At 43.6% G+C, this 25,630-nt stretch overlaps 2 protein-coding genes across 6 annotated transcripts; both read right to left on the minus strand.

The window, feature by feature from the left end:
- Positions 1-758: 758 nt before the first annotated feature.
- Positions 759-18,947, minus strand: sfpq (splicing factor proline/glutamine-rich). 3 transcript variants are annotated; one of them, XM_086013561.1, is made up of 12 exons: positions 17,632-18,947; positions 16,841-17,029; positions 16,458-16,759; positions 16,117-16,212; positions 15,820-16,016; positions 15,656-15,740; positions 15,448-15,559; positions 15,326-15,374; positions 14,587-14,693; positions 1,244-11,529; positions 930-1,047; positions 759-858 (listed from the first exon to the last, which is right to left on the minus strand). In XM_086013561.1, the coding sequence occupies exons 1-10, from the start codon at positions 18,811-18,813 to the stop codon at positions 11,419-11,421; spliced, it is 2,430 nt and encodes an 809-aa protein (XP_085869687.1). In that variant the 5' UTR covers positions 18,814-18,947; the 3' UTR covers positions 759-858; positions 930-1,047; positions 1,244-11,418. The 3 variants fall into 3 exon arrangements, with proteins under 3 accessions (XP_085869687.1, XP_085869688.1, XP_085869685.1); XM_086013562.1 differs by having other exon boundaries at positions 1,244-1,295; positions 16,841-17,032; XM_086013559.1 differs by having other exon boundaries at positions 16,841-17,032.
- Positions 18,948-19,497: 550 nt separating this feature from the next.
- lypla2 (lysophospholipase 2) lies at positions 19,498-25,510 on the minus strand. 3 transcript variants are annotated; one of them, XM_086015126.1, is made up of 10 exons: positions 25,441-25,510; positions 22,807-22,899; positions 22,602-22,633; positions 22,157-22,222; positions 21,962-22,009; positions 21,813-21,883; positions 21,262-21,335; positions 21,077-21,178; positions 20,806-20,976; positions 19,498-20,683 (listed from the first exon to the last, which is right to left on the minus strand). In XM_086015126.1, exons 2-10 carry the CDS (start codon positions 22,882-22,884, stop codon positions 20,633-20,635), a joined length of 693 nt encoding a protein of 230 aa, XP_085871252.1. In that variant the 5' UTR covers positions 22,885-22,899; positions 25,441-25,510; the 3' UTR covers positions 19,498-20,632. The 3 variants fall into 3 exon arrangements, with proteins under 3 accessions (XP_085871252.1, XP_085871253.1, XP_085871254.1); XM_086015127.1 differs by lacking the exon at positions 25,441-25,510 and adding an exon at positions 25,222-25,432; XM_086015128.1 differs by lacking the exon at positions 25,441-25,510 and adding an exon at positions 24,784-25,158.
- Between the last annotated feature and the right edge of the window lie 120 nt (positions 25,511-25,630).

Consider the following 25,630-nt stretch of genomic DNA (forward strand, 5'->3'; position numbering starts at 1 on the left):
CAGGGCCCGGAGGGAAGTGAGCGTACATGGGATAGTTGCGTTCCACCTGTGTGGGCAGCTGCTAGCATCAATCATTCACGAGCGCTATTAAAGATGGATGGCAGCCAGCGGTCAGGTGCAGCCCACCGCCGCTACTTCCTCTCAAACCCCGTTGTATCCCGTTCTGGGTTACTTTACAGGCGAGAAACAGAGATGGCAAAGAAGTTGAGTTTGAAAACATTTTCGAAATATTTTTTTTTATCATTTACACTTAGCGGTAAGCTAGCAGACTGTTATACGGACGGTCTCCCTCTGTGGCGGTTATTCCCCTCGTGGGGAGCTTGAAAAAATACCCCGAGCGATAAACCGATTCAATGTTGTGACTGTACGAAGCATCATGGATTCATGGTTTGGATGGAATCTGTTTAAAAATGCAAAGCCAGCTTGCAAGGGGCTGGTTAAAGGTATTTGGTTTTAATCGGAGATCAGATGACCGTGAAGGTCAAGTCTTTCACACGTACCTGCGGTGTGAGTACCGTGTGACACATTCTATCTGGCCACCGCCGTGTGGATCACCTTGCTTCGGTCTCTCGGGGCTGGACCTCCTTCCGGGAAACGTGAGCTCTGCAGCTGGCAAGAGGCTTCCGGTAGGATTAACGTCGCTTTTGAGCGAGTTTGGTGATACAGTCGAGGGCTGGGGGGGTAATCGGATACTGGAGACTTTTTGTGCTTCCTGCCGCTGTTACGCTTAACTGAAGAAAGGAGAGGACACTAAAGACTCAAGAGCATCTTTTTTTTATTTTCGTTATTTCAGAGCATCCATCCATTCACGCGTCCTCTTGCGTCATCGTCCAGAGTGATGCATCACAGCGTGCGCCTCTGCCAGGAGAGAAAAACCCTCTTAGAGCTTTAAACTAAGATTCATTTATGAGGTATATAAGCACACTCACACCGGGTTGATCCGGGACATCTTTGTTGTGAGCGTGTAAAAGCTCGCGAGCACGGGGCCTCCCGCAAGGTGTCGCCATTGCTGAGGTTGTTGACTCATTTCGCCAGTGACCATGTTCCCTGGAAATAGGAAGCACAGAAAAAAAGCTTTATATTACAACAATTATGTAACAAAAAGTATGAGACACGTCTTTGTATCGGATGTAATAAAAGCTCTATAAAGTTTTTTTTTTTTTTTTTTTTTTTTTTTTTTAAATCTCATCTACAGATAAGCTGTTCCTTTCAATTACAACACTGCCATAAAGTGGGAAGTTACCGTAATGGAAAAGCGGTGACGCTGGTCACCCTCCGTCGGCCGGTGGAGGCCCCTGTGGTGAGACACACACACACAGTGAGAAGCTGACAGGGAAAAGTCAAAACAAAAATGGCATCTTGCGCATGTTTTGTGTGCGTGTGTGCATCAGTGTAAAAAAGTTACAATATGGACATGCACTACACGAGAACTGTTAATGTCGTATATGTGAGACGGCCATGGGGTCACACTACACAAGCTCCTGAGTCGACAGGAACTTTTTGTTTTTTCTCCTTTCTCCAAAGTTTGACAAAACCAACGCGTAGGCAAGGCGATAAAATGCAAAGAATAGAATGTGCAAAGCAAAAATCATTTGCTTCAAAATGGCACATACGTAAAAAGAATGTGGAAAAAAGAAAAAGGGAAGAACCCTTTCACGCAAAGATTTGATTACGATCGACGTTTACAGCTCTTCAGGTATTGTTGCTAATTGGTGAAATTGTGCAGTGTGGCCTTGGCAGAAGTTGAAAAGTGTCATATGGGGTATGAGAGTTGCACTGTTCACCAGAGGTGGGAGGTGGGTCACTCACACGTGTGAGTCCTAATTTAGTCTCCGGGTTACAGGGGGTAAAAAAAAAATGAAGCAAGTTGCATTGAGTCAACACTAAATTACAAGCAAGAAGTTGAGTCATTGTGTTAAAAAGGTCGAGTCTTCAGTTAAAAAAAAAAAAAAAAAAAATCTTTTGAAAAATTGACTTTAGGCGTCAGGTCGATAAGTCGATCACCTCTCATATGCCAATTGATTGTATGTCCCCAAAAATACATCAAACCGGTTACATGATTGGACTAAACTCGACTTGTCAAATCATTTTGCCGAATGTAAATTGAGTCAATAGTTTTTAAACAACCGCTTTAGTTTTCTCCAAACAAAACCAGGTCTTAAAATGGCTGCTTTGAGGAGTCAGACTCGAGTCAAGTCATGTGTCTTGAACCCCCCCCCCCCCACCCCCCACCTCTGCTGTTCAATTGTCAAGCTGCAAGGATATATGACAAAACTCCAGACCACAGCATTCGTCCAAGTCCCTGAGTATGTTGCAAGTTACGCGACCTCGCCAAGTGGCAACAGAGCTTCTCCCGCAAACGGCGAAGTTGGTTTCGCGTTAACGTTGGCAGCCGACAGTGGCCGCGAGGGTAGTTCTGGCATCACACTCGCGTTTGGGTCGCAGGGCACTGAAAACTGTCCGGACCACTGGACTCTTGAGAAAGGCAATGGGATGGATCACAGTGCAGATGGACATGTCTCGACAGCAAATACAGGGCGGTACCTTGAAAACCAGGCAATCGCAATGGCCACTCGCTGGTGCGACAATGGCCGACAAGAGAAGACCTCAAGGTGGAAGCACAATGACTGCAATAACGACAAAAAGTATTCAGGTGCGCCCGCCCAACCCCACAACAGACCTAGCATATGAAATGAGTTCAGAGATGATTTCTTGGTGCAAAAGTCTTGTGTATTTGTGTTGCACAAACCATGAATGCTGTTTCAATGTTTTGTCAATTCGACTCATGACATGACTGCAAACCACAGACCGGTTTTTCTTTTGGGTTCAGTGTATACTGGTAAAAAAAAAAAAAAAAGGTGTGATAAGTGTGTGGTGCTGTGAGATTATCAGGGTTGCTGTGGGAAATAATGTGGGTTTTAAATTTACAAATATCTTTGTTCGTGCATCTATTCCATATAGTCAAACGGTGGAAGAGCGTAATGTTCAATTATATGAGAGACGGTACAAGAAAACCTGTGTATCCATGTGTTGTCATTCATATAACAGAATTACAGGCCCAAATTTCCCACCAAGTCCACTAGATAATTATCTCAGGATTTCACACTTTTGTGACATTTGTTTAGCAAATGTGCCTCGAGTTTTGTGAAAAAAAAAGAAGAAAAAAAAAAAAAAGGTACTTCGGCTCATTGATGGTTGCCAAACGCTGGCTGAGGCTAACAACCGTCATATCAATGCCTACCATGTCATTGGACACCACCCTTTTATTCAAAAAATCAACAAAAACAAGTCTCCCAAAACCCCGCCAACAGAACACAGATGTTATTTATATGGAAGAGATGAACTCCAGTTGAGACTTTTTCAGGTTCTTTTTAAAGATATGCCTCAATCCCACCCCATTATGTACAAGAAGCAACCCAACAAACATCCAAGTCATGTTCTGGGTTCAGATGATAGGAAGTAGAAGTAAAACCAAAACAAAAGAGTACTACAAATATTGTTCATATAGTTTCCACCAAGCCGTCCAGTACATCGCAATACCAATCGGAAGGGAGCACTGATGGGTTTGTAAATAAGGACATCATAGGCACCAACAAGGCTTTGGGCTGCCTTTGTCCTTACCACGGCTGATATCCAGCTAGAGATGTGCCAAAGCGTTACTGAAGCAACTTTCTCACTGGCCATTATTTATCTCCACGGCTCGCTGAATAATGTGGGACATCAGGAGGTCAAGTCAACCTGGTATATTGCTGGCGTCGTATAATGTCGTTCGCCATTTGATACCGACTGGCCACACCTTTGCGTTGACAAATTTGACATTGGCACACATCTGGTTGTAATTGTATGAACAGGCAATGTGCTTTGGCACATTCCGCCTGAAAAGGCAAAGATGAAAAATACAACGGAAAAAAACGTGTGCGCGGTACGGTATGGAGACTGTCCTTGCTTGGTGCAAACAAAACTTGAGTTTTTACTTCAGTTCGGGTTGCGAGTGATCGTTTTGAGAGCAGCACTTTTTATTTATTTATTTATTTAAAGAAAAATCACCAAAACTGCAACTTTTGGCCACAAAAGCCTCCTGGGTAACATTGCCCTAGATCACAGTAAGCAGGGCGCCTCTTGAGTCCATGTCACAAGGCAACAAACAAACGTACGGTTTCCAAGTTATGCTTGATGTCTGGTCCAGAATGTTGACCAGCGTCTCAGCCACTCACTTACGCAGCACTACAAGCACACACACTGCAGTCGACAAGGCTAGTTTGTTTTTTTTTTTGTTTTTTTTTTTATGTACACACACACGCACACATAGTTGTAGGATCTGCACTGTGATGCCATTGGATCCAAAGTGTGATGCCAGAAGCCCTTCAAAATATTCACCGTGACATGAGTGAGGACAGAGAGGAGTTATGGGACATCTGTACATCTTGGATAAGGTAAACATGGATGAGCACTTACCTTGCTCGTGCCGTGTTAGCATACCTCTCTGGCTGCAGTGCAAACAAGTCCAGGCTTTACTGTCCACTGACTGCTGCGGAACTAGTCATGGAGCAATGTAACTTGCGGACTGGGTCAGCCCGTCTCTGACAAGCTGGCTGACTTGCGGCTAACGCAGCTCGCTTTGCCAAAGACATGACACACACACACACACACACACTGAAGCACAGCGGGCCACACTTGGTTGGATCACTCGGTGGATAAGGTTTAGGTCCACAATGACCAGCTTTTTGTATTAAAAATAAATAAATAAATGAAAAAGACATGAAGTGGGAGACAGAACTGCTAGAGGACTTCTTTCGAAACAACCCGTGGTCTTTTATTATACACCAATAACGCTTAGCAGAAATTTGGTATCAAGGAGTCCGGTTGTCAAACTTATTTTAGTCACAGGCCACATTGTAGTCATGGTGACTGCGAGACCATAAAATGCATAATTGCCTCGTGATCATGTTACATACATACAAGATATTGGTGGTATTAGTTCTGAAACTATTAGTAGAAAAATCTTGGTTCAACTAGTTTTTTTTTTTTTTATATATATAAAAATGGGATTGGGGGCTTTCAATATTGGTAACAATTTCCAGCAAGAAACGTGATCAACAAAGCATAGAAGGGATGTGGCACCCCATCAAGTCTTAGTAAGACGAGGGAAATAAGGACGGCAATTATTAACAAACAACCTGTCCAATGTTTGCGTTCTACAATTTAATATTACTGTGGACCTATTGGTGGACACAGTAACTCAATACTAGGTGTTTAGCTGTTTTACTCATTTTAGCACTTAACTAGGTCTTGCGTAACATTTAAAGTGAAAGTCAAGCCAAACATTTTTTTTTTTAGAGAATATGTCCTATTTTCAGGCCCACTAGTTGAAACAAGGCATTCTGATTAATATTGTCTTTGTGGAATATGAGTTAAGCAGCAAAATCGAGCCATCTCAGGGGGCGGCCATTTTGTCTCTTCTGTCGACTGAAAATGACACCATAGTTGCTCATTGTCATTATCAGTCGACAGAAGTGACAAAATGGCCACCCCCAGCGATGGCAAAAAATGGGTGGATTAATTTATTCCACAAACACAATATTTATCAGAACGCCTCGTTTTAACCATTCCGCCTGCATACAACTTATTCTTGAAAAAAATGTTTGGGTCGACTTCCACTTTAAAAATCAAGTTGTAACAGCCTGATTGAAACTGTTTTTAGCGGGTGGGGTATTCAAACACACACACACAAAAAACCCCTCAAATAACCTTCTAAAACGTCGGCCACAATGTGTTTAACGAATGCTTTAAAGAGATTGAAAAATTAAAATATGAGTTTTGTTGAAATGACTAACTATGCATGAGACAACATCTTATTGCCTTACGGATTATCTGTGCTTTTCTTAATGATACTGCCCCATGAAGTGATATTAGGACCGGATCTTATGACTTATCACAGTTAACAAAAACTACCTTCACATTAGTCATTGAAGACTATTTTTTTCCCTTCATATTAAAAGGAGGTCAACTGTTTTTTTTGTTTTTTTTAAAGTTACAGTTTAAACCTGGAGCTTTTTTTTCCCCAAGTGGAATTTTCTTCAAAATCTACAAAAATTCTAAGTTGACTGGCAAGTGTTCAACCGTCAGAGGTTCTGTTGTACAGTGACTTTAGTCTATGGTTGCTATAAGCCTGGTAATACTACAGAATATTAAAGTGCACGTCAACTCAAACTTGTTCAACAAACAAAAATGGATTCTAAAGCTGAGAGAACTCTATCAAATGGAAAGAATATCTTACTCATTGGGACTTCAACTACATATTTTTAAAATGTTGTGGGGGCCCTGCGGACGACTTAATACGAAATGTAGGAATAAGCAATATGTTGTTGTTGTTCTTGTTTGTTTTTTTGTGCTCTGGTTGCATAATGGTTTGTGTTTGGTTGTGCCACTTTTGAATCAATGAAAGCATATTTTGATTATTGCTGCATAGGAAGGACGCATTTGGGAATGATTGTATCACCTAAGCGACTTATTTTATTATATTTTGGGATGCGTAAAAGAGTATGAATGATCTGTTGTTGTTAAGAAAAACCCGTAATAAAATATAAGTAAAAAAAGAAAACAAACAAAAATGATCTTCCGCCATTACAAATGATAGCCTGCACCGGATGCATCACATACGCAAAGTCTATTGTAAGAGAAGAAAATCACGCCATACCTTTTCCATCCACACCACCCCAATGAGTGCTACACACAAGCTACTGCAGAAGCTTTCGCTCTTTTTTCTTTTTCTTTTTTAAAATAAAATCAGTTCATGCGAAGTCAGCACAGACTTTGAATTGCTTGCTTTGGATTGTTCCTTCTCACCTTTTAAGATGGACAAACCTGTTAAAGAAAACAAAATGGTACACCAAACAGACAACATTCAACTTTTTTTTTTTTTTTTGAAAATGCACACTTGGCTCAAGTGCTACTGTTTAAAGGACAAAAAGGAGTCATATTTAAAAAAACAAAACACCTTTTACGATGTTAATAGGTTATATAATCATGCAACCTTGGCGTTTACTGGCATTAAAAGAAAAAAAAAATCCCAGTTACAATTACCGAGAGTTTTCCATTGATTTAAATCCACAAGTGTGGAAGAAAGGAAAACTACATTAATAAAAGCACAAGTACAATGTCGATCTCATCTTCAATGGCTACAAGAAGACAGCGGTGTCTTGTACCTCAAATCATCTTTCCCCATTAAAATGAATGGAAATGCCATTAATACGTTCCTGCCACCCATGAAACGCCAACAAAAATTGTAACTGAAATTTTTGTATATGTAAATTTGCACTGTAATCTAATCTTGTACTTATAAAAACATTTACATTGAGAACATAAACAGAACGCAAACCTTGTAATTAAACCATTTGTGCATCATGATTTTCACAAAATGGTTTCGGTCCTAAAGAAATGCTAATTGAATATGAACTGAGGTGGTCACTATCCAATATTATAAGTACATTTTTTCATTGAGTACCTGGCTAACATTTTATTTTGCATTAAAATGTATGAGAAAATCATGTTCCCCATTTACTGTTTCAATGATTGATGTTAGCCTTAAGCGTAAATGCTTTTAAAACCCAGGTTAAAAAAGCAGCCATAGGTATGATTATGGTCTTTTAAATGACTTCTAAAATCATTTTCCCCCCCCCAAATCTCGTCCTTGCGATGTACATTCTTTTAATGATTTTAGTAAGCTACTTTGCTATACAAATAAAGGTGCGTCAATCGTGTAGTTCATTCTGGTGTGTCCGCCTTGGCGGTATAATACATACTGTACGTATACACACGCTGCTTGTTCATATTGTCTGTCTACTCGTGTCAATAACCTTTGCTTTAAGGGTTGTAACAATGACGATGCTAGTTTCATTAGCCCATCTATGGAGTTTTATATTGTGCTAACATTAAGCTAGCGGACTTTCTCAGACAGTTCTGTGGTGTTCTGCTAAACGTGTTACGTTCAGTTTTACAGGGAACATAATTGGGAGCTGCAATAAACAGTTTAAAAGGAAGCACTTGGCCTCTTTTTTGAACAATTACAATCTGCCAAAATGCTGCCGATTATTTAGTTCGATTCCACTATCCAGCGCTAGTAACTCATCTTTTTTCGCGCAGCTCTGGACAAGAACAAGAAATGGCTGAGCGACAGCGCGTACCTTAAAAAGAAAGTAAAGCCGGGGGGGGGGTCAATCGTAAGTTGAGTTACCACTGCTGAGTTGTTTTAGTTGCGTAACTGGTAGATTGCGTCCATGGACTGCAAAACTCACAGGGGAAGCAATTCCCGCACCATGACAAAACGGCAAAAACAAAATGATCCCAAATGACTTAAAAAGTAGAATGTGAAAACCAGAAGACAAAAGACCGTTTGCATCCATTGTTGTGTGTCTAAACGTGGATGTTTTTAACATGGTAATATTTTTTTAACCCAGCGCATTATGCTTTTGAAATTTTTGAAACCTACTATGCTGGATAGTAGTAAATTCCTTGTCTACTCTTGCACATTGTCACTATGGTAGCTATCTTTTGGCAGACCAATAGCATGTTAGGATTTTATCTGGTCTTTGAAACGGTTTAGGACTACCGAACGATCTTAAACTTACAAGCGGGCACTCGAGCAGTTCTCAACATCTTCAGTGAGCTGGTTGAACTTGTGTGTTCAAGACGAGGTTACCGTGAGATCTGACATGCAAGTTACAGATGGGGCAGTTACCTACCAATTTCCATTGGCGCTACACTGACTGCAAAGCCAAATGCAGCCTGTCACAATCTACCATCACGTCTCGCTTGAAGTTTAACAGATTTGCTAAAGCACTACACAGCCTCAATTTCCTCCACAGTCCCAAATCTTTATAGTCCGTCAAACCTGTTAAAGAAAAAACGTAAAGAGCACATCAAAGTAACAATGCAGAATAGACTACATAGATCCAACAGCTAAAACATACAACTATATTTGTCAAATTTATGACAATATGCTTGACTTTAAAAATGTTCCCGGCCAGTGTTTTTAAATCCCATTTGTGGACCAAGCTGGGATTGAATTCATTTAAAAATGGACCAAGTTGAGGAATATCTGATAGATGTCTGAAAATGGCCGCCGGTTATGGATCGCCCATCAAACAATTTAGGGGAAAATTAATGGAAGATGGAAATGCGACACAGATTGCTTAAAAACTTGTGCCGTCAGGCCATCCTGCGATCAGAAAACAGCAGCAAACGGAGGATGGCCAGAACACATCAAATGCGCGTTACTATCCAAAACATTTTGAATGGATGAGCTTTCTAGATTGAAGGCAGCCATGTTGGCTGGTACATACAAGTATGTTAGTGGGAGGGTCTTTTACCTTTTCAAAGAGTTCTACAAGCATAAGCCAGAGTGGAACAACCAATCCTGGAATGTAGAAAGTGGCGCTGATCTGGTCAACAGACGATGCTTTGTTTGTCAGTTGTCCGATGACAACCTCCAGCCTAAGTGGACTATTCATTTTTTCTTCTTCTTAACTTTCTGAACCCAATTCACCGATCAGTCTTGTCCCGTGTGAATTTGGTGTGGCTAAATCAACTTATGGACGTTTTTAGAGGGTTTTTAGAGGGTGTCCAGTGGCTGCCAGAAATATCCTGCAGAACTTCGTCAGATTGTAGGAGGAGCTAAGACAGCGAAGAGACGATCCCTGTTATGGAGTATGTTGCGTTCCACTTCCATCTTTACGAAGATGTAAAATATCCCCGATTTGTAATCAAATCAGTATAGATTTGTGTTTGATGTGGAAAAACATTTGTCATCAGACAGAAATAAATACGCCAGTACTGCTGAGTAGTACTGAAAGAGTGGCTCTTGTGCAATTATTAAACGCCTCGCAATTTTAAACTTAAAGATTGAAGAAGTGATATGAAGAAATGTAAAGACAACAGAAAACAGATCAAAAAGATCACCGATCACTTAGCGGGAGTAGATGAACTGCCACTGTCATATGCAATCTTCTGATTAAGCAACCAAGACAACTTGGTCTTCCTTTGGAGAATGTCTTCTTAAGTCCAGCCATAGAAAGGAAGCACGGCTCATTACAGATGTCGTTCAAGCTTGTGAGTAGTCAACACACAAATAAATGCATGTCAAATAGCTTCTATATACACAGGACTGCAGTTTTGACGGCGTCACTGTAAGGACACTGCACGGGTCACGCTGCGGACAACAATGGCAACTAGTTGTTGGGAGATCTGCTAGCTCTCATCTGCTTACAATCTTACGCTGCTGCATGCTACTCGAGGTCAGCTGACCAGTTACGCAGAAGCTCAGAGGGGGATCGGCTGTCCCTGGGCCAAGACTGCGGAATGACTCCCCGGCACAATAGACAGGCCCCTTCAGCTGTCCATATTTAAAATGATTGCTATTCCTTAGCATAGCATTCAACACAGCATGAGGCTCGATACCTTCGAGTCTTGTTTTTGACTTTGCCACTGATTTGTTCTATTTAAAGTATTGTGATTTTTTTGTTAATTGTTGTTCATGTAAGCCTTTGTCTCAGCTGCGCTTGTTTTTTTAAAGTGCTCTACAGAGAAAACGAAGTTGAGTTGAGTGATCGGGGCACATAGGATCAAGGCGATGCTTTCAGTATTAGCACTCAAGAGGCCACCGATGGCTGAAAGATATGGAACAACACCAACCCCAACATACAGTCAAGTCTACTCAACTCTTAAATGGGCCTTTTTGGGTCCCACATGCTAAGTTATATGATTTTCCATCATTGTGTGCGCTGGAAAAACGCTACACTGCAATGATCGGCTTCTATGACTACTCTGAAAATATATTTTTTTTTCAAAAACAACTGTATATTATAGCTGAGTTGATGGAACATCTCTGATTACCATTGCTATGGACAGATTTCATAGTGCGGTGTGAGAAATGCATTTAAGCGCACCAGGTTTTGGCCCGTTATATGACGACAAAAGTCCACATTATGCTAGTGAGATAACAGTCATTGTTGACAACCAAATGCTGCCGCTTGGTTGTTTCTGAACAACGCAGTGAGAATAAATGTTAGGTTTGGCCAAACTCAACCCATTTTGTCTTTATTGTAACATGCTCTTGAAGTGAATGGCACAAACACAGCCATGGAGAATTAAAAAGAAAATTGACAATTCACGACGAAGCACATAACACAATACTAGAAAAGAATTATACAGGGGTCAAATACAGCTAAAGGGAGACCTAATCGTCCTATACTTGAGACAATACAAAATAAAAAAAGGGAGTATACTGACTGGTCATAAAAGGAAGTGTCAAGACAAAATGCTGGAACATTTGGAACTTAAATACAAACTGAGTCAGTATCTTTGTTGTTTTGGAAGAATCTGTACAAAAACGCTGCAGCGCGGAGCGTCAAGGGAGGGCGTTTAATAACGCGCCTTTTTAACGGGACCTTCAAACTCTTCGCGGACCCTGCCGTAAGAGCCGTTACCGGGACCCATTCCTCGGGGGCCGCCCTGAGCGAAGCGCTCGTTGCGCTGTGCAGGGCAATGTGCCGGTGAGGCGGGCGAGAGGGGAGGGGTGGTGTTCAAAAGGGGTTGGGGGGCAGTGCACAAGCACAAAGTTCATGTCCATGTTGGAGGCGGATGTACGCATGTGTGTGTGTGTGTGTGTGTATATTAAAGTGTTTATGCATGTATTGAGGGTTTTCGATCAACAAAAGCAGCAGGCCACACATCCGAAGAAACCGTTCGTTCCAATATGAAGGTCCACAGGTGCCACAGGTTACATACGGAAAAGGAAGAGAGGGTAATGCTTTCGTTAGTCAATGCCTCCCTCACAGCCTCAGCAGTGCATGCCAAGCCGAGGCTGCCGTCGCTTAGTTGTCAACTCCGCTACAGGAGGGCCCCATGAAATCCGCCTTGTGGAAACAGCATTGGCGCAGGAATTTACCTCAAGTTTAGCAACAAAAAAAAAATATTTGAGAAAAATGTGACACAGCTCAACCCGGAATTTAAAATGGGAATTCTGACTCGCACCAGCTTTCATAAAGCAGCGGTCAAATAACTCATACGAAGTGGCTAAAGTAACGTCAGTCAAAAAAACAAAAAACAAGTCTGTGATTGAAATAGTAAATCTTAAAGTCAGTTCAGGTTTTTGAGCAAATGTTGTTAAAGTCCCTGTAAAGTGAAACTGCCTTCTACATTTGACAACCCACACCAGGTAGTTGAAGGGCTTGTCCGTGCTGCGACATCGAAGCGCTCTCAATAGGCCAAGCCAACACCAAGCTGGCTGTAGCGAATGGACTTTTTAAAAATTATTTTAGCTCGGGGCGCACTCAGGACTGACTATGAGGCGCTCTAAAGCAGCCAATGTCAGCACAAAGCTCCTGTCCACAAGCTAATTGTCAACAAGCCTTAAAAAAATACATACACAAATAATAAAATCCCCACTCCGGCCTACTCGACCTCTCACTGTGACATATGTGCACTCAAGGCCGACAACGAGGCGTGCTAAAGCAGCCACGTCAGACTACTATCCAAAGGGGAGATGCGTTTTTGGGGTACAGGCATGGCTTAGCGAGCTAACGACATGCGAGTAGCAAATGAAGGCACTCCCCCATAGCGAAGGAGTGAACCAGTGCACCACCTATTTAGACCGCTCAAAACTCATCTAAATAATTCAAGAAATTCAAACTAGTGATTAACAGTGTAACATTACATCCTCACGCGTGAGTACTAAATTGCTCTATAGTCTTCACATGGTTTTCCAGCAATATTCAAGCCATGTGTCAAGTATTTAGAACCACGGCTGAATTCACTTTACAGGGTCTTTAATGAATGGCTGCAATTCTGATCAGACTTCTTTTGAGAAATACAAACTGACAGATGTGAACGAAATCGATGTAAACAAAGCCAGATTTCATAGGGCCCTACATTTAGAAAATGCTGGGGAGAACAAAAAACTATGGTAACAGGACCATTAAAAGGACTACGCCTCAGACGACTGAGGAACAAGTGATTGTTTCGTTCAGATTTTAAAACGGGTGCAAATAAATCATTTGCTGTCGACATCTTAGAAGACAGAAGATTGCACTTGTACAGCACTGGATAAAAAGGCACGTGTGCTGTAAAACAGCTTCCGTTTGCTGTCAGAATCAATGTTTCCTATGGCATACGACAAAACACCCCCACAAATGCGGGTCATTGGCTGCAAATTATATTTGGAAATGAGCACACACAAATCATACTTTGGTTACAAATGCAGATCACAATACCCCGTGAAAAGTATTTCTACTGAGCAAGTTTGATATTCAAAAGTTGGATTTTGGAAAAATTCTCAGGCAAGTAACAATCTTCAAAGTTCAGACAATTGACAAAAGGCGTACTTTTCATAGAAGGCGTTGGCTCATTTAAAATTGAGCACTGTGGATTACAAATCGCTGGCATCGGGCGGAATCCTTTCACCTCCAAAATCATCACTTTTCAAGAGATCAAAAAAAAAAAGTTGGTATGTTTGTTCTACCATTAACATCGATTGCATCGTCCAAGAGAGCAAGCCAGTTTCAACACTTTAGATTGCTCAATTTGTCACAATACACACATACACGTGTGCGCCAACATTTGTGAAAAAAAACAAAAATCACTTACTAAATTTTGACATAGGATGTTTCGGCCCGACGCCAGCGAAATATTATTCATGGCAAGGGGTCTCAAAAGACAGCTCCGCAAATGTGACAAAATGTCACAAGGGCGAAGAATTCTAAACTATGCTCCTTATACAAGCGCACTGCATTTTCAGGTGGAAAATTATGCCAGAGTTGCCAACTACAGATACTCTCCAGCCATCTTCGTCACTTCATATGCAAACAAGCCAGAAGAATAAAACCAACTGACATTTCAATTGTGCATCCTAAAGTAAAAACACCTGAGCACTCATGTCACAAGGCTATGCCCGCCCCCCCAGGAGTTAATTATCCTAAGTCACTTCTTGTTTGTGGTTTGGCTGCCAGCCTACACTAAATACACTTCATAAAAAAATGTCACACAGGTGTTCATGAGAGTGAAATAAATGCCTACTTGTGTCAAGAGTTGCGGGATTGTTGCACTAAAGGAGCACAAAAACACACCAAAGGTCGAGTGGATTTCTTCTCATGACGGATTATGCTTCGGTCTGCTCGCACAGCAATGTAACAACAAGGGCTTTAAAAACACTGGTAGACACCAAGAAAAAAAAGTGCCTGTCCAGCTCACAAGAGACAGGGCTTGCAGTAGCGATCCACAGCACAAAACAGTGTGATATACACAAGTTTAAGGTTTTAGTGCAGGCTGTCAGTCAGCTTTAAGCTTAACCACTGAAAACAAAACTGAGGGGGACTGGCTTGCCAAGAATAATAAAATAGAGATTTTTTTTAAAAAGTGTATTATGTAACAATCGTATCCGCCACAATCAACAAGCGAGTAGACATAATGACCGGGCACAACCCCCCCGTCCTGCGACTACATCTGCTCCAAGTCATCTCCCACTGGGGGGGAAACGCCAGACACAAGACACTACATCAACTAGTGGTTTTTGCCGAAAAAGGGATACATTACCATATCATTGCTCATCTGGGATCCTGGAGACGCTCCCATTGCCTGCTGGCCCTCAAATCCCATGGCACCCATGGAGAAGTTCTGGGTAACGGTGCCGTAGGACATATCTGGATCAAAACACATCAATGGGTCAACCAAACTGCAGAACTAAGGATGCTATGGTTGCGGCTATCAAGTACTTTTAGAGCCAATTATCCCAACCACCCCGTTGATGACTTGACTAAATGGATCAAATCTGAATTTGCCTGTTGGACTGTCAGCATGTTCAATGTCTGGACATCATTTGTGACCATAGCAGCGCATGTACCAAGGTGCTTATTATGTGTTAGTAAGGTTGGGCACCGGGAACCGAGTGGAACAAAGACTAGCACTTTGGTTCTCCCAAAATCGTTCAGGTTTTAAAATGTTGGTGCCACATTTCGATTCCTAATCCGTCTCGCGGAGGAAGCCGCCCCAAAACAAACAAAGCGGCAATAGTGTGAGCGCGAGCATACAACAGACACAAGCGATGGGATGAAATTGCTTTCTACCCGTCGAGACGTCCTACCAATGCTTAGTGTGCTTTGCGCACGCATGATCACAACGCCGATAGTGATGATCATTTTCGCACTAGTGGCTGTGAACTGAAATTGAATCTTAAAAGTGTTGACATCAAATAGATCCCTTGTAAAGTGGATGCTTTGTATGAGAACTGATCATTATCCAACTAAATGACGACACAAAAGAGAACATAACCTACCTCCCATGCCCATTGCAGCACCAGAACTCATTCTCATGTCTCTCTCCCTCTGGAAAAACAATTCAGAGCTGTTACATCAGATTTCGCTTCTCTTCTCTTCATCTGCCAAACATTGAACTCACATCAATGAAGTTGCCCATCCTGTAGTTTTCCTCGCGCTGGCGACGCATTTGTTCCTCCATTTCACGCTTGCGAAGCATCTCCTCTTCTCGCCTGCGACGCTCCTCCTCTTGTCTGCCCGCAAACGACATAACGCCATTAGCACGAGCTGTGGCACGCACGCACCCACACAAAAGAGCGTGGTGCTCCAACCAGATAAGACGTCAGTACCTCAACTGCATCTCCTTCCTCTTTTGCATCTCTTGACTGTGCAGCTCTTCCATGCGTCGCAGCTCCTCCTGTCGCCTGAGCAGGTCTGCGGAGGAACGTGAAATTTTGGCTCGAGGGGACCGTGACAATCGAAATCAGACGTGACATAGCCGCGACGGTCTTACCCTGGCGCAGCAGGTTGGCCTGGTGTTCATGGTAGGCGTCCTCCATCTCGCTCTCAAGCTTCTCGCGGGCCTCTTGCATGTTTTTCTCTACCTGCTGCCTCTGCTGCTTCTCCATCTCATCCAGTGACTTCCAGCGTTTGGAATACTCATATTCAAAGGTGCCAGGGCGTGCAAAGCGCGGAGGCTCCTCTCGCTCGCTGTTGAGAGAACACAGGGAAGACGGAAAATGTCATATTAAACTGTGGACGCATATTATACAAAGAGAACGGTGAAAGGATTAACTAAGGACATGCTTACACTTGGTATCTGTGGTTCTTCTGTGCCAGCTTCTCAGGAAGTCCGTCTTCATCATCACACTGCTCAAGAGGTTCCACAACTATTGGCCTTGGTGAGCTAAAACAAAAATATGAGGGTACAATCTTAAAACCCTTTCATTCAGGATACGTTACGGTTACAGAGGGAAACTATGCTACAGACAGGGTAAAAATAATATCCTTAAAATCTTCTGTTCAAAACACTTGATGGTCCCAAAGGGGAAAAAAATAACACCGAACCCTAAAAAACAGTTAATTCATCAAAGATATCATGTAGTTAAAAAAAAAAAAAAAAAAAAAGCATTCATTTGGGATAGAACTTACGTGGTGAGTAGAAAGACTCCCTCGTTGCACCGCTCCATGGCCTTCCTGGCAGCAGGCTTGGAGGCAAACTCAACAATGCCCTTGCCAGTGGAACGCCCGCGGTCGTCAACAATGACGATGGCCCTCTCAATCATCCCAAACTGGGAGAATGCCTCCTCCAGGAGCTCGTTGGACACGAAGGGTGACAGGTTCTTCACGCTAAGGGCCGCCGAGTGGGTGGCAAATCGAACGCGGAGGCTTCTGCTTTTCATCGGAAGGTCGTCCAATTCAGCTTTCGCTATCTCGGCAAGTGCACGGGACTCCTGAAATAAATGAGTTACAATCATTTAATGATGTAGCAACCAACATTATCTTGCATTCACGTTAGTTATGTGAATCCTTACCAATCGGATGAATCCAAAGCCTTTCCCTTTGTTGATAAAGACCTCACTGGGCTCTCCATACTTGGCGAAAATCTTTCTGAAATTCTCCTCTGTGATGTCATTAGGGAGGTTGCCAACAAACAGACGGCACCGTTGTGTGTATGTTTTCTCGCCGGGTTTCAACAACATGGACAGTGTTGCCTTGAATTCCTGCTAAACATAGAAAAATAAACATTTTAAAAAATGTATCAAACAATGCGGACAAGACTATGTACAAAATGCAGTCCGAAATATGGGCACAAAAAGTGAGTCGTCATGACTTATTTTCTTCGTCGCCATTTTCACGTCTCCCACGATAACGTTCGTTCATTTCCGCAATTGAGCGCAAACAACCTCAATTCAACAAAACTACAACTTTTTACACGATGGCACAAACGTTTTTTTTTTTAAATCACGAAATAACGAAAAGGTAAATATGTAGGTCACAAACAACCGATTATGCAAGTGTGTGACGAAGGGTTTTTTTTTCCCCCCACACAAAATGGCGGAGAGCAGACGGCAAACACGGTGGGTGCGTTTGATTTAAACACCCTGACCCCCCAGGCGGCTGCGCGAAACAAAGAGAGCAAACACATTATTGAACAGGTTTTTGCAGCACCGCCCGGTCGGGGTGCTCAGTGATAGAACACAACGCTCCATGAAAGAGAAAAACAGCAGTCTTCTTCGACATTTTAAAACGATTTAACAGCTTTTAGGTGTATTATTATAATAGTATTATTGTTGTCAATGTAGGGAAAAGTACAAAAACTAACCTGTGGCTGACTTTGTTCCGAGCTTGTGCCCGGGACCTGCTGCTGCTCCGTCTGCCCCTGGTCCGGTTTCTTGAATGTATTCATCTGGGCCCCCGACTTGGGACCTGGCCTTTGATTCTGTTGTTGGTTCTGCTGCTGCTGGCCCATCCTCTGGTTCTGTTGGTGTTGCTGCTGCTGGCCCAACCTCTGGTTCTGTTGGTTTTGCTGCTGCACGCCTGCCCTCTGGTTCTGCTGGGGGCCCGTCCTCTGGTGATTTTGTTGTTGGCCTCCGCTCTGATTCTGCTGATGTTGCTGTTGGCCTCGACCCTGGTTCTGCTGATTTTGCGGCTGGCCTGCCCTCTGGTTCTGCTGACTTTGCGGCAGCCCTGCCCTCTGGTTCTGCTGATTTTGTGGCTGGCCTGCCCTCTGGTTCTGCGGATTTTGCGGCTGGCCTGCCCTCTGGTTCTGCTGATTCTGCGGTTGGCCTGCCCTCTGGTTCTGCTGATTTTGCTGTTGGCCTCCCCTCTGGTTCGGTTGATTTTGCTGCTGGCCTCCACGCTGGTTCTGTTGCTGTCCAGCCTTCTGGTTCTGTAGGTTTGGTTGCGGGCCTGCTTTCTGATTCTGTTGGTTTGGTTGCGGGCCTGCTTTCTGATTCTGTTGGTTTGGTTGCGGGTCTGCTTTCTGATTCTGTTGGTTTGGTTGCGGGCCTGCTTTCTGATTCTGTTGGTTTTGCTGAGGGCCTGTTTTGGGACTCAAGAGCGTAGATTGATTCTGCGGCTGCTGTTGTGGCGGCCCATTAGCATTCTGAGTTGGTGACTTGAGCTGCGGGGTCTTGTTTGCCTGGTTCGGCTGGGGTGATGTAATTTCTTGCTTGGGCTGAACTTTCGGCTCCGTCACGGGGGTTGTCGGCTTTTCTTGCTCCTGTTTCTTGTCCATCGGGCCTTTCATGGTGAGAGCAGGCCCGGGGGTTGGCGGTGGAAGGCTTGACATGCCCTGGTTGGTCTGTGGCTTCTGGGGACTCGACTGCTGTCCCCGGTTGAAATTATTGTTTCCTCCCCGGCGGTTCTGGTTCTGGAAAGGGTGACTTCTAAAATTGGGGCTTCCCATGATACTACCTCGCATCGGACCGCCGACTCCACCACCTCGACGAGGCTGGAATTGATTCATCCCCATGCCGCCGCGGTTATTATAAAAACGAGACATCTTCTCCAAATTATCGAATAACTATTCAAAATAGAACAAAACTGGTTGTGAAGTTAACGCGCAAACGTGACCGTGCCTTAAACGTATCTAAGATGGCGAATATAGGTTGTGCTCAAAGACTCCTTTCTTCCTCGGCTACGATGGCCCCGCCTTAAACATGTAATTGGTTAGTTTTACTTCTCTGCCACCCGATTGGTCTATTATTTTGCCTGCGACACTTCCCCCACCCTAAGCACGTCATTGGCCTATTTAGGAAAGTAGGCGGGACCAGAAGCCACAGTTTTTCCGTGAGCCATATCGTTTCATGAAATGGTCCTAATTCATAAAATATGAAAAATATATTTATTAAAATACAATATATAAAATAAAATATAAGAAATACTTGTCGTTTCAAGTACCAACATAATGATTAATATTAAAACAATAGCATACTAGGCTCACGTATTAGTAAAAAATGAGGCAATTTTCGAAAAGTCCGTTGCTGTCACAGAAACATGCAGTTCGAACATTGTGCTTGAGGACATACGAAAAAAAAATATTGAAACGACTCCATTCAACTCCTGTGTTGGAAACTCGTTTGAGGCCCTACTGTGTGCAGTTAGCAACTTATTGAGTGAATAATCACGAGAGAAAATGGATGACTCATTGAATCCACAGGACACAAAGACACGTTAAATCACACAATGTTTTTCTTGTCATTTATTCTGCATACAGGTGCTTGGAAACAAAAAGAGACCACCTGTCTCATGTTACTGAATGGTCCTCATAATAAACATAACAATAAAAGGATGAGATGACAACAGTGGCAAAACACATACACAAAAAAAGTTCTGTTACACAAAAACATACGTACAAATTTAAACCAAGGACAACCACATGAGAATGTGCAACACTGTCACACATTGGAATAATTATTTAAAAAAAAAAAAAAGAAAAAGGGAAGCAGCAGTCGAAGAGGACGAAAAGCAACCGTGACTTAACGTGTGACGCGACTTGAGACATTCATTGATTTGTCAACAACAATCAAAACGGATGCCTTTCCTCCTTTCCCCCCAAGCTTTTCCAAACACGAGTGCCAACAGAAGAACACAAGAAGAATAAAAACAACACTCATGGAAACAGGAAAAAAAACAAAAAAAAACGCAGAACACCTGACAGATGTCGATTTCTTTTACGTGCATGTGACTCCTCGGAGCGACACTTCGTTGTCCAAGGATCAAGTTTTTCCGGGTTAACTTTCGTTTGTAATCTGTAAAATCACTCTTCAGTTACGTTTGTCACCAGAGCCCTCCCAGTTTATTGCCGCTTTCTCAAAGTTTTACAGGTCAGACTTTTGAGCTGGATCCGTGGGTTAGACAGTTAAGTTGCCTAAGGAGGGAGATCTACTTCATTTGCAATAATAAGCATTTTCAACGCGGGGGTCTTTTCGTGTGTTTTGCAGCTACAAAAAAAAACAACAACAAAAAAAAAAAAACACTTGGAATGGGGGTGAATGAGGTGGACTGGAGGGTGACAAGTGGACAGCAACACAAAAGGGAAACAAGAAGTTGATTAAAACGACAAAGGTAATCAAAAGGAATGTTCCGTGTGGGTTGATTTTCTCCCTCCAGAGGCTGCGAATTGCAAGGACGAGCATTGAAGTTTTTTTTGTTTTGTTTTGTTTTTTTTAAATCCAATTTGCGCACGTGTGGAAGGAAGAAGGGGTGCTCATGGCTGTTTCCTGTTTGGGGAATGACAAATTGGGGTTGGTTGAGGCGAGAGGTCAGTGTCACGAGTGGGGGGACGAGGGAGAGTCACAGCAGGGATGAGGGAGGGGAGGTCAGATCCGAGGCAAGTGCTTCTCGATGAACTCCTTTACTGCCAGCATCTCCTGCGGCGGAGACAAAACAAACGTCAGGATGGTGCTGCAACCAAAAAGTCAAAATGGATTCACTTTGAGATTATTCTCTATTCTTTTTTGGGGTTTTTTCAAACACGGCTTGTGTATGACACCTGAGTGCTGGACGAGTGAGGGACGCCCGGGTAGGTTTTGAAGGTAATCATCTGCGGGTTGACGATATATTTGAGCTTCTCCGCCGTCATGGCGCCAAATTGCACGGGGATCATTTCGTCCTTCTCGCCGTGGCACTGCAGGATGGGCAGGTTCTTGTTGCCGCTCGACGCCTGCACGCCAGAGACGCCACACGTCAGCGCGCTTGGGCAGACGCAACGCCGGCTGTATTCAACGGTCGACTTGAAACGATCGAAACCCGATTGTAAGTACCAAAGGGAAACTCTTGTGGAGCGGCAGCCAGCAGCTGAGGGCCACCACGCCGGCCAGCTGGTGCTGGCAGGTCAAGGCGGTGTACAAGGACAAGGCCCCGCCCTGAATGAGGAAGCAAGTTAAACAAACAAACCAAAAAGTGGCGTAGAGCATTTTTGATGAAGTTGCTCTCTTTCGGATCCTACCTGAGAGAAGCCGCCAAGCATGATGCGATTGGGAGGGATGCCATTTTTGGCTTCATGTTCAATGATGGCCTTAACTGAAGGGAAGGAGACAAACGTGCAGAAATATAACACAGAACACAATGCTGACCAGTTTGAAATAGTCATCCTTTTGGTTTCTCCGCTGTCAGTACTATATTTTGACCACTAGAGGGAGCTATAGGTCAGTGTAGTAGTGGCTTTGTGTTTTGAATTTGTATTTATTTTGAAATGTGCCAAGCCTTTTAGTCATGCACCCACAAATCTTTAGAATTGTCTCCATTATTAATGACCATATTAATACCATGTGCTGTTTTTATTTCTGAAAGCCAATTTATTCCATGTACTTCTTTTTTTTAATCTTAAATTGACTTCATTTTAAAACTGCACTCCTCCTCCCAAGTAGTTTTGAATTTAAATTAGCTTCATTTTAAAATCATTATTTTCCCATGCACTGTATGTAATTTTTATTTTTAACAGAAATTTTTTCTCAGGTCGTCAACACAGCGACTCGAGTCTACGCTGCTAAGTCTCACTGTTATCAGCCGCCTTTTTGATCCCGGGTTCGTCCTCGGGGGTTTCGGGGCTGAGGCCCATCAGGTCGAACCTGTGCGGGAACACAAAGCAAGCAGTCAAATATCGCCGCTTGCGTTGTGACGCTTGCCCTGGAAAGCGCACTTCTTACCAGGCGGGCATCATGATGTTCATGTTGAGCGTGACGGGAATCTTTGGCCTGTAGGGTAAGACGGACGGTAGCGGGGAGAGGGGGGTTTTCCGATGGAAATAAATTACACGTGTGGCGATTCATCTGACTTATTTGAACAAAAGAAAAGAAGGAAGCTAATCCCTCTGCGGACCGACTCCTTCTATGGACACTCACGCGTGAGGGCAGATGAACTTGACGTGAGGTGGCTGAATCCCCGTCAAGGTATCGGCCCACCCGTGCCTGGAAGAATAAAAAGATGACGCAATTAAATCTTTTTTTTTTTTTTTCCAGTTTGTCTTCGAGATGCTATTGTTCCCAAAATAGCGTCAACATATAGGCAAATTAATGAATTCTCGGCGCGTGCGTAACAACATGGAAAAGACAAAAGGTGCCTTTTTGCTCAAACAAAGCTGCTCTTGTACTTGTAAAGAGCCGGCTGGACGTCACAAGAAGAAATATGTCCTCCATTGTCGGGCCTAAGCAGACTTCCTTTATCCTTCTTGAATTCATCAGCTAACGCCACAGTGCCACTGCACCGGTTAAAATTGTCCCAGTTTAAACACAGCGAGGGTCATTTGAGTTATTTTTAGCCCAAACTGAGACTATGCCGCTTACTTACCCCGTGTCTCCCAGTCCATGAAGAAAAATCACCTGGAACGAGGAGAAGGAAAATGCGGTTAAATTACTGCTTATGAATTAATTTTTTTTTTTTTTTTTTTTTTTTTTAAATCCAGGCATCAATGGCAATGACGTGGAAAGCAAACTCAACTATGAGACACACTGTCAGGCATCCAAATGTTGCTGGCGAGTGGCTTTCAACTCACCGCCGCGGTCTCCTTCTCATTCCCGGACACCGTCACAGCCTCGGCGAGCAGCGGCACAGACATGTTGTTGCCACACATACACTGTGAGAGAGTCTGTCAACACGAGAGAGGACGCACACTTAAAATATGAACACATAAAATGCCATAAAATGATTGTTGCTCGGTAATGTCGCGCAAACAAATATTGTCAGTAAATTAAGAACAAATCGACTTAAATTCAACGCATGGGAAACAAAAAAAAACCTCGGAAACATTATTTTTCCATGCAATTTCAATTTTCCAGACTTGAATTTAATTCCATCCTTTCTCTATCCATGGACCCGGTTTCAGTCGAGCCACCCTGCCAAGTCTATGGAAACGCACCGATTGACCTGGCTGCAACCGTGGCGATAAGGCCCAGATAACAGCTTTGGGGCACCTGGTGATGAGGCAGTATCGTAAAAGTCGCTCCTTGACGCCCTTTGACTATGTGATGATAGGGGCAAAAAGGAAACGCGAGGGGGTTAATGTGTAAACCTCACACTGGGTAATGCTTGTCTTGAAAAGTTTGAGAGGCCCAGCGACTGCGTAACTGATCAGCCCGCCGGGCTTCGCGTGTTTGCTCACCGAAGGTCATTTTCGCATGAAGAAGAAGTAGTCGTGTTGCGCTGGTGCGGCTGGTCTACCCGGCAACAAAACAATAAGCAGGCGTTCTCAAACTGTATTTGAACAGCCATCTAACTACCAGCTAACGCCTCAAACTCAATCAAGGGCGAAATGTGTTCAAAGTTTACTTGCATTTTTACCCCAATCAAGCTAATGGCCTACTGACCAGCGCAGGAAGTCCAACAAAAAGAGTGGAAGGAACAAAGCGAGCAACTTATTCAAAGACGGAGCAGTGGAATGATTCATCGTCGTGTCCCCTTTCTTTCCACAGACTCCCAACAACAACAATCCATAACGCAGCGTGGGTTTTTAAAGGGCTGCTCGGAAACAATGGCTCACGCTCGGCAGCGCGGGAGGAGGTCAGAAGGTAAAAATAGAGCCAATACAAAGTGGGTCGCGGCGAATCCAAAGGCAACTTAAACTTGGTTTGATTTGGTTTCGTTTCGACAACACAGCTCCGTGGCATCGACCCCAAAGAAAGTTGAACAGTAATTCAATTCTAGACTAATGGATTGCGTAAAGTGAATGTGCTTGTATGCGTTGTTGCTCCATGTGTATTAAAGATGCAGTTTGAAGATTTTTTGTTGTTGTTGTTGCCATAGAGTCGATGCTAATTTCGGTTAGCCCTCCCTACTCTAAGGTCTTTATTGTTATAGTTAGCATTAAGCTAGTGGACCTTTGTGATACGGACTGATGCCTTTCAGCAGTTGAAATGAGGCTAAAAGGACAGATGTGCGGTTAATAACTTATTAATGGCCACTCAAGTGGTTACAATTGGGTGCTGGGAAGCGGGAGAATGCAGTGCAGTGCTCCAACCACAGAAGTAAACATTGTTTAATTCAAACCGCTTTTGCAGTGACTGGGTGTTATTAACGACACCGTTTTTGGTGGGCCAAAAATGCCACAAACGTTGCAATTTTATGCTTTTATATTTTGCATGTTTCCGCCTTTGACGCCGCTTGAAAGAAACTACAAATGAATTACTACCATTAATTCAGCTGTAGCACACCGCACGTTTTACGACTCCAGCCTCTTCACTTTTTATTTGGGTGTGGGGGTTTGCAGAGGGGGGTCCACTCGCAGTGCATTTATAGGCCATCACGAGTGTGCCATTTGCATGACTTCAATTACTTGAGCATCTAACACACACACACACACACTCACACAGTCTAATTGAGTAAAAGCAGCTCATGCTAGCACGTTTCAGTCAAAATGTAGGATGCAACACATAAACAAGATCACCAAACCCCCCAAATTAAGGAAATCAGATCCGATTCTGGCCGATCATGAGGTGGGGATGCAACACAAAGATAGAAAGAAGAACACACTCACACTGAGGCAAACGGGTGGGTGGGGGGTGGGTGCAGATGACTGCCAAACAACGGGACGATCAAATGCGGCAGTGAGTGACAGGCGCCCCCCTTCTCCCTCGTCCCCGGACACACCATGCAACCGCAGCTCTCCGACCAACAACCGCTACAAACGACCTCACTATCCGGGGAACCGGCCCGCTTGGACGGAACTCTAACAACCTGACCCGACCGGCAAGTGTGGCGGCTGGTGCGGAGGCGAAAGAGGACAATGGTAGATTCTTCCTTCATCCCTCGTGATGGCATTCATTCGGCGGTACAATAAAACTCTCAATCCGACAGTCCCATCATCCCCTTGATGCGGATTAAATCCCAGTTAATCTGTCGCCGCCCCCACCCCTTTACACACATGCACACAATGTTAGCATGTGCTAACACAATGAGTGTAATTGTCTGCTACCGGCGTCTCCCTTCCGTGTCCGTCCGCGACGATGTGGAGCTCAAACGTCACAAAATGGCCACTGTGCACCGAGGGGGAACTTCAGGAGGGAGCCGAAGAAGGGTCCGAAAAGGTTTTAAAGGGGATATGTCCGCGAGTAAAACGCGGAGGAGAGTGGAGTGAGGGGGAAGGCGGTGAAGCCGCGGCCCGCTAGTAGCTGACATAAATTGTTCCACTCACCGCTCGCTGCTGTCCAAGTTCACTACCGAGCGGAACTTCCGGTTGGCGTCTGCACAAGCGAGGGGCGGGAGCATGTGGGTGACGTTGGACATAACCACGCCCATAACCGATCATGATATTTACAAAAATAACACTGGTCAACAAATGGCATATTTTAACCACAAACGGCATCTGTTGACTGTTAAAATTA

Source organism: Filicampus tigris, chromosome 18, assembly GCF_054856515.1.
Source record: "Filicampus tigris isolate MCC_2025a chromosome 18, RoL_Ftig_1.0, whole genome shotgun sequence".
In the NCBI taxonomy this organism is placed as follows: domain Eukaryota; kingdom Metazoa; phylum Chordata; class Actinopteri; order Syngnathiformes; family Syngnathidae; genus Filicampus; species Filicampus tigris.